A 13,937-nucleotide genomic window follows, 5' to 3' on the forward strand; every position below is an offset into this window, starting at 1 on the left:
AGTAGAAGAATCACTTTTCATACTCTCTTGAGACTCCCAATTAAGCTGTTAAATTGTTTCCGAATGGTCTAAGGACTAAACTTGACAAACAAGTAGGACTAATGTACTAGTATTCCCCAAACTGACCCGGTTCTGCTCTAAGCAACTGAGAGAATAGGCTTAATATTGACTATCGGCCTCAACAAGTGTCGGAGAGAAACCAGTTTTAAATTATATGATAATATAAATTTGACTTGGAGTCAGTGGGCTCCCCAGGTCCCCAAATCATGTTTTGATAGAGACTGGGAAACACACAGCATCCACATTCATTTCTAGGATGTCTTTCCCTGGACTGGATGATTTCACTTCACTCAGAAGAGAAAATATGACTTAAATCAGGATTTCTGAAAAGCTGCTCCAAACAGCTGGTATCGGTCTGGTGATGTTTTTAGTCCAAGATAAAATGAGAAGAAGAAAAAAGAAGAGTAGAATAAAGTTAAATCTATTTGATTTTATAAAGCTGTCTATTTTTTTTAGTGTTACTATGCTCTTTTATGAAATGATAGTAAGAAACGGGTGACAATGTTTGTTTTGGCTACAGACGTTTATATACGACAACCCTATAGATATCTCCACATTTTTGTTTTAAATGTACAGGTCTGTGAAACGCAAAGGTCTGGCCAACACCCACTAGAGAGCCCGTGCTGAGCCATGGTCATGCCGACCCTGCAGGACTGGCTGAGCTTGGCAGTGAGCGCAGGGGTGCCATCAGCCAGCCCACCTCCCCACTCACGGGACAGTACTCCCTGCCCCTCTCACACTCTCTCAGAAGACCTCAATCAAGGCTTCAGGAGAATTAAAAGCAGTTCCACTTCAGAGTCTAGAGACCCTCTGGACAGCACCCTCACCAATGGCAAGCACGCCAGGGAAAGAAAGTAGCAGCGATGTGAGCCTCAGAAAACCTGGTTCCGAGCATGGACCCTCCTGCTCACCAGCCCTGTCACCTCAGGCAAGTCATGTAGCATCTCCGAGTCACAGTCCTTTCTCTTCTGTCTAAATACCACCTGTCCTACCCATTCAAGGGGGCTACTGTAAAGAACAAATAACATACTTATGGGGAAGTTCTTAATTGGTGAAATCATGATTACGTACGGGCCCAGGTACCAACAGCAATAACTGAAGTGGGCTGGGACAGGAAAGCCATGGCGGCCATTATCTCACAGCACATGGCACTGAGTTTGGGGAGACAGCAGGGGCACAGAGATCACAGCAGAGTGGAGGGGCCAGGACCTCAAGCTGAGGGCAGCTCGCCAGACACAAGGGAGGCCTTGCAATCAGAGCTTCCGATTTCCTCAGAGAAACCAGATGGCCAGCTTCCCTTTGTATGTTCATGAGAACTCCTGATTATTGACATGTTAGCAACTGTTTTAACAACTTTTTAAAAAATATGTTTATTGGTTTCAGAGAGGAAGGGAGAGAGAGAGGTTGGAACATCAGTGATAAGAGAGAATCACTGATTGGCTGCCTCCTGCACGCTCCACACTGGGATCGAGCCTGCAACCCAGGCATGTGCCCTGACCAGGGATCAAACCATGACCTCCTGGTTCATAGGTCGATGCTCAACCACTAAGCCACGCCGGCTGAGCTATTTTAACAATAGGGGGCATCCCTGAAAGGCCATGTCTGAGGGCCAAACTTGGCCCTGCGGTGCCCTTTGTGACTTGATGTGCACATTTATCCCACTGCTCCTGTGTTCAGTGGGACACTCAGGGCTGCGCCTTCCCAAAGACTCCCCCGATGGCTGCTGCTCCGAATGTGCCCTGACAGTGCTTCCACTTTCCACAGTTCTTCATGCACCTTCACGTGTGGACACTGTAAATAACTCTTCTCATGAAAAGTGAACTAGGCCTTGAACCAGCCCAGCAGGGTCGCCATCTGGGAGGCCTCAGAAACGGAACTGTCAGCACTGTAAACATTCTAGACTTCATGGAAGACACTGACTTTTTCTAACTAATTACCTCTGCCAGTCAAGATTTGCAGTATGAGTTCAAGAACAAGGCATTCATTTAACAACAATAACAAAAACAGTGAGGATGAAAACTGGCCGGCCATCGTAATGAAAGGCCTGAAAGCAAACTGTGACTTCCCTAATAAGGCGACGACCAAAGTTGGCTCCCTGGCGGGCGAGCGCCAATACAATTAATCAGTCTGTTTTCAGTTTTCTCACGACAGCAATATTAACAGTTTGCTTTATTCTGTTTATATGGTGCTGACAAGTCTTCAGCATGTTGGGCCTACTTGCTGGAGATTAATGGCTACTCCTCTACCGAGGTAAAAACCAGGCAAGGAGAGAATGCCTTTTACGACCAGATAAGAGCTGGATTTTTCTTTGCTCTTTTAATTTCTATCAAGGATGTGTAAGATCAGAAGGGCCCAGAGGTTCTCCTCACTGTTTAAACTCTTCCACTCTTGTTGTATCCCCAGGTGACACAAAAGGAACCTTGGATATTGCTTTCCGGGAAGCTTCTCATCTCTAAAGGAACTGCCAGTTAATTATTCGAAAAAGTCAGATTCCATATAAAAGTGAACGATAGGTAAGAGATGACCTCTGGCAATAGGATATTAGCATATTAGGTGGGCAATGATTCTCCTTTGTATCTGTGGCTATTTTTGTAGACACTGAAGTAGGCAGAATTGATATTAAGTATGGCCCAGCCCAGAAAATCTTAGACATCTTTCACTAGTCAGTAAACATGATTTGAAGTCATTCAAGAAGACCAATCCCCATACTTCTCCCCCCGCCAAAGGCTGTAAAAGAATGCTTGTTACTGGTATATATTTTACTCTGTGCCAGGTTGGAAAGACATGGCAACCTCAAGTCTATAAATACAGAGAAACTACAATAACAAAATTAGTTATTTGTGTGTGAAGTGCAAGATATTAGAGAATATCTTATAGAGCAATATAATGAACCAGATTTGGGCAGATCCTGAATTCCATACTTGTTATTTAATAATTTGTCTTGTGTGAAGGTTCGACTGGGAAGAAACAGATAGATTAGACAGAAGGATACTGCAGTATCCTGAGACTAAAGCAGGTGCTGTACTGGAAGTGAGGAGGAGAGGACAGATTTGAGACTTATCCCAGAAACAGAACCAACTAAATACATCTTTTTGACTGATTAGATTTGTTATTCAACAACTATTTTTAAGGGGTCTGGATGGGTTAGACGCTGTGCTAAGTAACATACAGGGGAGTAAGGAAGAGAAGAATCTGGAGATGACTCCTTCCTCAAAATCAGGCTACTGGCCGCTGTTCAGTGGTCTGAAGTGGCACCATAATACCCATTGATCCTCCCTCTTTCCTTCCACCTATCCATCCGATACTTAGTAAGCACCTATCTTGTGCCAGGCATGCACTACCTAATGGTCATGAACAAGTTCAGAGAAGAAAGATCAAGGGAAAGAAAAAAGTTATTGTATTCATTCTCACAGGCTTGGTTGGGAGTGCCTTCTCTCTAGAACCTCCATTCCTTTCCTGGTGGCCTGGCCATGGGTGCAGTACAGGGTGGTAAACCACCAGACAGTGGGAACAGCATAGGTATTCTTAGTCATCCATATGGAGGGAGGATCTCCTATTTAATTTCTAAATGTGTGCCCTGATTTGGCATATTTAACCAAAGTAAAACTATATCAGAAAGGTATCTAACATAATTCCCATGTACAGATTTTAATATTACCTAAATATATAGGCTCAAGAAAAATAAGCTTTGAGGAAAGCCAAAAGGTACTGAAAATACTTTGAATGTTAAAATTCTTGTATATAGTTTAGTTGGTAAATTGGTTGGAGACATATAATTCTACTGCCTTTCAGGAAAAGCCCTGATGTTTTAGAATTAAGATGTGCCTGGACTTTATAAGCACAAATCCTGACCATTTTCTAGTGCTTTCTAAAAAACAACTAGGTAGTAGAATGACTACCACTGAGAGGTATTTTGCTTTATGGCAGCTGCCTTTTCATTATTATTTTATGAGCGCTTGTCTACATATTATGTATTCTTCACTATCTACATTTAGTTCTTTTAAAAATGTCTTCTTCAGATGCCTGGGGTTATGTCAGTGTCTTTGGATTCTAATTGGATCTCAAATAGCAAACTATATCACTTTTAATACTTTCCAAAGGTACTTATGCACATAGGCGTACCTCCAAAACCCATGACTAATATATGCTTCGGTCATTTCTATTAAAACAAAAAAAAATTAAAAGGTATTTTTAGGGACTTATGAACACCATCAACAATTATGTCAAGTATAAGCTAGTCTGTATAAGCCAAGAGTGAAAATTTAAATGCCAATAAAATCTAACTGTAAAAGAAGGAATTTGATGAGAGCAGGCACATTTTCACTCCGATTTGATTTAGAGATCTGAGCCCGGTATGGACTTGTGAGTTCTCTGAACTCGGAGACAACAAGCTGTAGGAAGCCTGCACCAACGGGAGCATGAAAAGGCCGAATCTGGGCCTGTGCATTTCCGTCCTGGCCCTACCGCCTGCATCACTGAGCAAGTTTCTCTCTCTGTGGAAAGTAAGATTTGCATAACCACCTACTTATTTCCCACTGAAAAATGTTTTTAAGTTATGAAATATTTCAAACATGCTTATTTTTACTGATGATAAATAGGAACTGAAAGTGGGAAACACCACAGAAGGGATCCATGAAGAGATACTGCCACCATCATTCTCTCAAGTTAACCTACAGGTAAGAGAAGGCTTCACCGTCTTGGGAACTCGGGCCTTGGGTTAAACGCCTGCAGTTATGCTGAGATATTATTTCCATTTTGCTTGGCTCAGTCGGATAGAGGACCTCAGAGGAAAATGTCCAAGATGAGCCCAGAGGCAGAACCACAGAATTCCAGCCGGTCTGTGCTGGAAAGGCCCTTAGAGATCATGTCACCACCCTCCCAGGACAGGAAAGAAAAACAAACTGGAGCCATCTGACATTTATGACTCTTACCTGCGGCGCAGATCCTCGGCCACGGCTGCCCGGCAGCTGAACAAATAGGCTCGCAGCGACCTGAGCCGCTGCCGCAGCCGCACCACGGTGGCCAGCGGCTGGGCGTGCAGGTACAGCATGGGGTTCTCCTGCTGGATGTCGATCAGGGGCTCTTCGTACACGTACTCCAGAAACTCCTTGGCCTGCTTAGACACCTACAAAATCAACGTCCCCCATCAGTTCTGCTGACTCGCCCGGCTTTCCACGCCGCCTCAAACTACGAACCACAGCTGAAATATCCCAGCCAAGAGAAAAGCCCAAACTAAATATGAAGTTCGTCTTCCTTCTCTCTTCCAGGAACTTAACTGGAAAAGTATCCTTGGCACTGAAAGGAATGCATTACTTCTATATCCTGATTACCTGGATCTACACACGTGATATAATGACACAGAACTACACAGACCCAATATACACCAAGGTCAGTTTTCTGGGTGTTTTAAATATACTTTAATTATTTAAGATGTAACCAATGGGGAAAACTAGGTGAAAGGGATACAGGACCACTGTGTACTATCTATGCACTATCTGTGACTCTATAATTATTTCCAGAAAAAGGTAAAAAAAAAAAAGGGGGGGGGGAGAGGGAGGGGAGATTAATACTCCCTGATTTTAAAAATACATATATGTATATGCGTATGTATGTGTATCCTATACCACTTTTTTTAAATTAAATATTTATTGTTCAGATTATTACAGTTGTTCCTCTTTTTTCCCCCATAGCTCCCCTCCCACTGTCCTCATCCATAGGTGTACAATTTTTGTTCAGTCTCTTCCCACACCCCCCACACCCTTCTCCCCCCCCGCCAGAATAGTCAGTCCACTTCTATACCACTTTTTTAAAAAAGAGGTAAATGCACATATTACAAAAGCCAAAGAAATAACGTTTTGAAAAATAAATATGTGCAGAATAATTTTAATGCATAGAAAACAGACTCAAACACACACTTTTAGATATATATACATATATATATGTGTGTGTGTGTATTACAGAGAGGAAGTATAGGAGAGAGAAACATCGATCAGCTGCCTCCTGCACGCCCCCTACTGGGGACTGAGCCCGCAACCAAGTTACATGCCCTTGACCGAAATCAAACCTGGGACCCTTTAGTCTGTGGCCAATGCTCTATCCACTGAGCCAAACCAGTTAGGGCTCAAATACACACTTTAGTGAACATGAAGGAGTTTTTCTTATTAGAACCACTTTCAACTTGGGCTGCCTCTAGCATATTCATCCAACTCTGTATCTACCTCTGGTAGTAAACAACGAAAGTTGACTATAAAATATCACTGTCATCAGTAGAAATAAGTAGTAGAAACATAATGCATCCGAGAGAGAGGGGGTTGCTTAAATAATGCATGACACATGGGTAATCTGGGGGGCCTGTACATTCTAATTCACAGAGACATGGACTCACTACTGATACATAGAATTGGCTTAGTTCTATTTATGAAAGGTAAAACCTCTTCACCAAGTTTCCTCCAAAACCTCTCTAGTACTCGGAGTAAGGCAGGAATTCACCATAAAAACAAAACAAACAACTTTGCTTATGAAAAAGAAAATGGAAACCCACCAGGTTTCACACTCTAGGTTAGAAGCTTAATAATGAAGTTAAATAGGATACAGTCCCTACCTTCAAGGGACCCACTGTTTAGTACAATAGACAAATATTTAAAACAAAATATACATGTAACACATAGCCTGCCATCTACCACAAAAGCACTATGGGTGAGATCCACAGGTAACGGAAAGGAGGGATAAATCAACTGTGCTGTGGGGGAAGGGGAGGGGAGGTTAGGAGCCAGGCAGGCCTGGCGAAACAGGTGACATTGGCTCGAGGTCTAGAAACAGAAATTCACTTGGTGGGCAAGGATGGGGCAGAGGAGAGTACAACAAGCAGACACAGCCATGAAAAGACATCAATATGCACATGTGATAACTAAATGTGTGGCTACTGCATGTTGATTAAAAACAGATGTTTATGAAATTCAATATTATCATTTTCTTTTATTGTAAAGCTCATATAAAAGTTCATGCTCCTTACAGAGATGCAAAATATGAGTCAATTTTTTTTCTATTAAAAGTATCATTTTTTCCCTTAAAAGCAATTATTTTGGAGGTACCTGCTGTGCTGTGTAATCCTCTGGGGTCCTGCAGAGTTAAAATTAATGAAGTTTACAGTCTCTGTAACTCCAGCTCCAAAGACGCACCTAGCATCTGCCAAAACCTGTGACTGTTTTACCAGACTGGAAAGAACAGTTGGCAGGACTAAACAACGCCTCGCTCTGAGGCAGAGTCGCGGGGACATGCCAGACACTGCGGTGAGCGCGAGGCACGTGGTGGAGAATGAGCCAGGTGGGGCCCTTCCTCCCGTAGCTCACAGCTCAGTGGGGAAAGACAGAATTGGGTTCAAACAGATTTTATTGATCATAGCTCAATATTTGCGATATTTAAATATCTTAAAACGAGGGAAAAACGAATGGTGTCCTGGAAAATGAAGTACAACCCACTTGAAACTGTTGCTGAAAAATGATGTATTGTACAATTCAATTAGTCTTTCTGGCCCTATTGAGCAGTGTTTATACTGAGCCAGGGCCCTGCTGAATTAGGTTAACAATGCTACCTTTTAGTAGGTGAACAGAAGGACAAAGGGCACTGGCCAGTCTCCCAGGCCTTAAAAGGCTTCTCTCTTCAGGTGGCACTTAAGCCCGAAAGGAAAAAAAAAAAAAAAGTCTTTTACAGAGACAGTAAAAGCAGTAAGACAAATGGGACAGCAGCTACTGACGTCAGCATTCATAAACCGAAATTACTAAAAACAAAAACAGAGCTAGTTTCAATCACGTCCGAGGCGCTGCTTCACGGGTTATTAACGAGTGTTAGGAATACAGAGTGTGTTGCGGCCGCGGCTGCCGAGTGTGTGAACGGATCCCTGCAGGCTGAGCCGTGTTTGGCAGCCAGGCTGAGCACATGCTTGCTTTTGAGAATCCATCATTTACACTGGGGAGGAAATTTCTGAGAGGACTCCAAATTCAGCAGGAAATGCCGTTTTTGCAAAATAGAGCACTTTCCCCCCTAAGTTCTAAATGGGCCTGCATGCTGGTATGAGGGTTCCGCTTTCAAACTCCACTGTAATTTAAAAGCTTTTTTAAAAAAGAAAATGTTTAAAAATATAGAGTGACTTAGGGAAGGAAGCCAATGACATTCTTCGGTGATAAAGTTTATGTGACGGAGTTTCTTTCTTGTTAATATAAATACTGCATGAGTTATGTGTGAATGCCGAATATATTTCACCTAAAAGCTACTGTCCTACTTCCTGCCAACCAAATTTGTGAAAAGTCAGAGTGAAAACCCAGCTTGCTAGTGCAGATGGATGAACCCGATACTCTTTCTTTTTAAAAAAATGGTTTTACTTGGCATTCTTCCCATGACCCCATTCCATTCACATTAGAAACAGTTTTTCAGGGTCAACAGTTCATTGACCTATTAGTATTTTACCAAATAATATTTAGTGTTTATTACTAAGATAAATGAAATTTTTTCATAGCTCTTTTACCTTAGAACAAAATAGTTTAAGCCAGGGGTGGGAAACCTTTTCCTGCCAAGGATCATTTGAATATTTATAACATCATTCGCTTAATATAATTCACTTAATATAAACTTATGTTGCTATGAAAAAAGTTCCTAGATTTATTGAATTTTAAATAAAAATTCAATAAGCGGTTGCCTTGGCAGGGCCAGACCAAATGATTTCATAAGCTTTAGCAGGCCGCGGGCCTGACGTTCCCCACCCCTGGTTTAAGCTATAAGAACTCAAATCCGGGACTGGACAAAAATCGTGCACCTATGGATGAGGACAGTGGGTGGGGAGTGAGGGCGGATGGTGGGGCAGGAACTGGGAGGAGGGGAGTTATGGGGGGAAAAAAGAGGAACAAATGTAATAATCTGAACAATAAAGATTTTAAAAAAAATAAAAATAAATAAATTACAGTTTTGGATATAAAAAGAAAAAAGAAGAACTCAAATCTGGGACTGTGTTGCAATCTGTGAGGGGGTTCTTTTTCCACAGCCCTGCATCTATGTGATTCAACTTATTTAGATATAATAAAGTGGGAAAGGACAGCACAGTGACGACAGATGTGACAGCCAACATCCTGGTCCTAAGGGAAGAAAGTCACCTGCAAGAAGATAGAAGGTAAAAGTATAGCACAGAACCCTGACTGAGGGCAATATCCATCAAACTCACAAATGTACATACCTATACCTAGGAAGTTATCTGCAGGGACTCTCACTCATAAATGAAAGAACTTATATTCAAAAGGATGCATAGCCCTAACCGGTTTGGCTCAGTGGATAGAGCATCAGCCTGCGGACTCAAGGGTCCCAGGTTCGATTCCAGTCAAGGCCATGTACCTTGGTTGTGGGTACATCCCCAGTAGGGGGTGTGCAGGAGGCAGCTGATCAATGTTTCTCTCTCATTGATGTTTCTAACCCTCTATCCCTATTCCTTCCTCTCTGTAAAAAATCAATAAAATATTTGGAAAAAAAAGAGGATGCATAAAGCTATTCATTGAATCACTATCTGTAACAGCAAAAGATGGGGAAAACCTAATGTCCATTAAAAAAAGTCAGGTTGGATAAATTGATGTGTGTAAAATTCATGATGGAATATGGAGTGGCTATAAAAAAAACCCAGTGAAGAGTTTTATGATCTAAATCAGTGGTTCTCAACCTGTGGGTCGCGACCCCTTTGGCAGTCGAATGACCCTTTCACAGGGGTCGCCTAAGACCATCAGAAAACACATATATAATTACATATTGTTTTTGTGATTAATCACTATGCTTTAATTATGTTCAATTTGTAACAATGAAAATACCTCCTGCATATCAGATATTTACATGACGATTCATAACAGCAGCAACATTACAGTTATGAAGTAGCAACGAAAATAATGTTATGGTTGGGGGTGACCACAACATGAGGAACTGTATTAGAGGGTTGCGGCATTAGGAAGGTTGAGAACCACTGATCTAAATGGAGAGCTCTCCCAAGAGCAGCTTGTGTACTATACTGCCTACTGCCATTTCTGTGTAAACACAGGTATGAGAAATGACCTCTGGAAGGATTCGTAAGAAAGGAGTAATTTGCTTGCTGGAGGGAGATTACACACACTTTCCTCTGTACTTTCTGAATCTTGAAATTTGTGAAAGTATATTCAAAAAAAGAATAAAGGTATAGCAGCACACGGCAATTTCTTTATGGAAAAACAGCCTCCCACCCCACATTAAAGCACGTGGGAGTTTTCTATCACAGGACAGAACAATCATAATTCTTGTTCCAAGGCATTAAAAAGAATAAGTTTTGCCCTGGCCGGTTTGGCTCAGTGGATGGAGCATCAGCCTGCGGACTGAAGGGTCCCGGGTTTGATTCCGGTCAAGGGCATGTACCTTGGTTGTGGGCACATCCCCAGTCAGGGGTGTGCAGGAGGCAGCTGATCAATGTTTCTCTCTCATTGATGTTTCTAACTCTCTATTCCCTCTCCCTTCCTCTCTGTAAAAAAATCAATAAAATATATTTTTTAAAAAATGTTTTAATTCATATTTTGTTAAAGTATATAGAGCTAAGTGACAATTTACAAAATAATAAAAATAATATAGTCACATTACTGAAAATTAGGAGAATAAAAAAAAGTTATCGCCTATAATTTTCCCACAAATAACCACTCACTGCTTTGGTATAAGGTTTTCTTCCCATCGCTGAAACATGATGATAAAAGCCTTCCTTATTGAAATCAATCCCAATCATAACCCTTCTTGGTCCTGTTAAAACAGGCACTGTGGGCTAATGGAGGAGGAATCAGGAGATCTTAAGTTTAATTACAATTTGTTCTCAAAATCTCCTAATGACTCCAAACAAGTGGTTTTCCCCATCAGCGAACTACTCTCCAGCTCTGCGAGGGCAATAGAGCCTGCTCTGAATGCCTCTCAAAGTAACAGAGATAGGAAATGGTTTACGTAACATGGAAAACCCCTAGTGAAATGGAATGTGACTGTTCTGGCTAGGATACAAAAATATTTTTAAAAAGTACAACAGAGGGGAACTGTTAGGAAGAGTTGAGGCTAAATCTGAGTTCCTTACCGCCTCTTTGTCATGCTGGTATTTTTGAATGGGGGGTGGTGGTGGAGGGAAGTTATAGTCAAAAGAGAATTTCATTAGAAAATTTGAGGATAGGGCTTAGCTGCAGGGTAATCCTGGAGCTCAACTCAATTTGCAGGATGTACACCAGAAAGCAGATGAAATCCTGCTTTAAAAATAATTAGGATTATTATTTCTCCAGAGGGCAGACAAGGAAACGCTTAAGATGACAGACTTCATCCTGCTCTGCAAAACCCTTTTTTTCACTGGCTTAAACGGCCAGTCAAGCCAGTCACGTACTAGCTATTAGAGAGAGCAGGCAGATCTCACAGAAATATGTCTGGTTTGGGGGACTGATAGGTCTGAATTGATCCTCTCAATTAGGAATATTAAGTTAAATCTGCATCTGAGCAAAGATAGACACTGCACTAAATGGAATATAGTTACTAATGCCTGTGAGAGATGATCCAGATAAAATCGACCAGCTCTATTCTTGCTTTAAAATCTCCTGTTGCTCACTGACACCCCAAGAAGGAATGGTCTGACACAGAAGATCCTCCTCATGTGCCACATGGAAGAAGGGAGGGTGCCCGACATCTTCAATCAGTTACCTGTCCTCTCAAAATCAAACCGTCATTTGAATGACCACCATGGCAAATGCCTGCTGCGTAGAGAGATTGCAGGTGTCAGCGATGGCTAAATGGTTTTGGTAGCCTTCGCAGCTCACGGCAAACAACCCTGGATTTCCTCCTCCTCTCATATCTTCATAAACTATGCCTGAATTGCTCATTTTCCTCATTCGGTGGCACCTTTTCTGCTTTAGCTCAGCTGACTGGCATATATTCCGCTGGCAGGTGCCACAGCCTAAGCCCTCAATGATCACGGGGCTAGAACTGCCTCACTCACTTGCTTACACATCTCTCTTGGCTGTCAAATCCCTGCTCCAAGCAGATTAATTTAAACTGTCTAAACCAAATTCAACCAGTGTTCTTTCCTTCTAAGTTAAGTTTTTATCTAATACACACATGGCAAATATATTTATAGCCTATATGCAGAGTGTCAAGTACAAGATGCAGAGGAGAGAATGATAACTGTCTGGGAGAGGGGAAGGAAAGAATCAGGAGAGGAAATGAGGTGTAACCTGGGTTTAGGATTTGCTGTGCTGAGTGAGGGCAAGAGGTGTGAAATGGCAGGACTGGGGATAGGGAGGGGTGTGATCTTACTGAAGAGACTCGTGGAGGCAGGGAGATAGTGGGCGAAGGGGCTAGAAAGGCAGGGACTAGAAGTCACAAAGGTCTCTATGTCAAGCTAAGAGATTTGTATTTACCTTACGTACAATCATGTAAAAGCTGCCATTAACTGGGCACTTATGTGCACCAGGCACTGCACTAGGTGCTTTCTGTGAATCATTTAGTATTTAAGCAAAGAACAACCTTATGACATAGGTACTATTATTATTATCTCCACTCTGAATGTGAAGAAACTGAGGCTGAGGAGAGTACAACATTGACCCAAGGTGAGATTAGGACTTTTTTTGCAATATTGCTGGGGCAAGACTTGAAAGCAGAAAGCACAGCTAGGAAGTTACTGAATCCCATCACATGAGTGACGCTGAGGGTTTAAGTTAGTGTGGTCGAATGGTGGGTGCAGTGGAGAGCATGATCTCAAGAGCTACAATTCTGCACGTGATTTCTGTTAACTGATTAGGCAGGCAGGGGTGGCAGAGGGGAGTCCAGTAGGTCTCCCAGCACTGGCAGTGGTGACTGGTGGAGCCGTGTGCACTTGGGGGGACATCTGGGAGGGTGATAAAGCCCACTTGGGGTGTACTGAGACTGAGGTGCCCACAGGACAGGCTAGTCAGACCAGGTAACAGACTTCTCTGCCATGTGGCAGGCACAGTACCATAAAAGAATCCTAAGCCTAAAGTGCCACCCCAGTGTGGGGCTGGATTCCTCGCCTTGCCGACTGCTAGTACCTGCTAGAAGGGTGGTCTATGGAAGGGTGGAGAAGCTGTACAATGTAGCTAACCAACCAGACAGCTCGAAGACAACTAGGTTTAAAACTAAAGCTGGGATGTCCATTAGGTAATTAATTCCACAGACCTCACTTTCAGTAGCAAACCTGGAGCTAAAAGTGGGAATCAGCATGTGAGTTCCGGTGGTTATGGCCACAGAAGGAAGAGAGATGACACAGCAGAGTAGAAAGTGGGAGAAGATCTTGCAGCTTTTATAAAACTACCTCAAGTTCGCTTCAAATGCTCATGTCATTATCTTAATAATCCATGTGACAAGTTGCTGTCATGGAGTGCACGGAGTTTTTGCACCTACCTTGTATTTTGACGTATCCCAGTTGTGGACTACGCGTGCCGGGATGAGGAAACTGTCGTCCACGTGGCAGCTGCTGCAGTAATACCACCCGCTGTAATTGCACACCTTGGCTTTCCCATTGGAAAGGCCTATGGATCGCTGGCATCCTGTTCAAAACAAAGCGAAGGTCTATGATTATTGTACTTTTAACAGCACAGGACAAGGCTACACAACGCTCACATCAAGTTAAAATTCCACAACAGGACAGAAGTTGCAGAGAATCCACGTATATGCATGTGTCCTTCTTTCCAGCCCAAGAGCTCCCTCCCCCTGCTCCTGGGGGAACCACTGAAACTGGTCTATTTCTGGTCTGTTCCGACTTCCAGCTCTTCAGCAGGTAAGCCTCCCTGCACCCCCACTTGTCTCTCCCTGCTTCACTCAGAGACCCTGTTTTCATGAGGCACTTCACT

General features: G+C 42.6%; 1 protein-coding gene across 1 annotated transcript in view; it reads right to left on the reverse strand.

Annotated features, from left to right (window-relative positions):
• PLEKHM3 (pleckstrin homology domain containing M3) overlaps positions 1-13,937 on the reverse strand; it is a 166,333-nt gene that overhangs the window by 85,982 nt on the left and 66,414 nt on the right. The window contains 2 exon segments of the mRNA XM_081096045.1: positions 4,992-5,185; positions 13,489-13,634. Of these exon segments, the coding sequence (XP_080952171.1) occupies positions 4,992-5,185; positions 13,489-13,634 (340 nt within the window).

The sequence above is a fragment of the Myotis nattereri genome (assembly GCF_964212035.1).
Source record: "Myotis nattereri genome assembly, chromosome: 7".
NCBI lineage: Eukaryota > Metazoa > Chordata > Mammalia > Chiroptera > Vespertilionidae > Myotis > Myotis nattereri.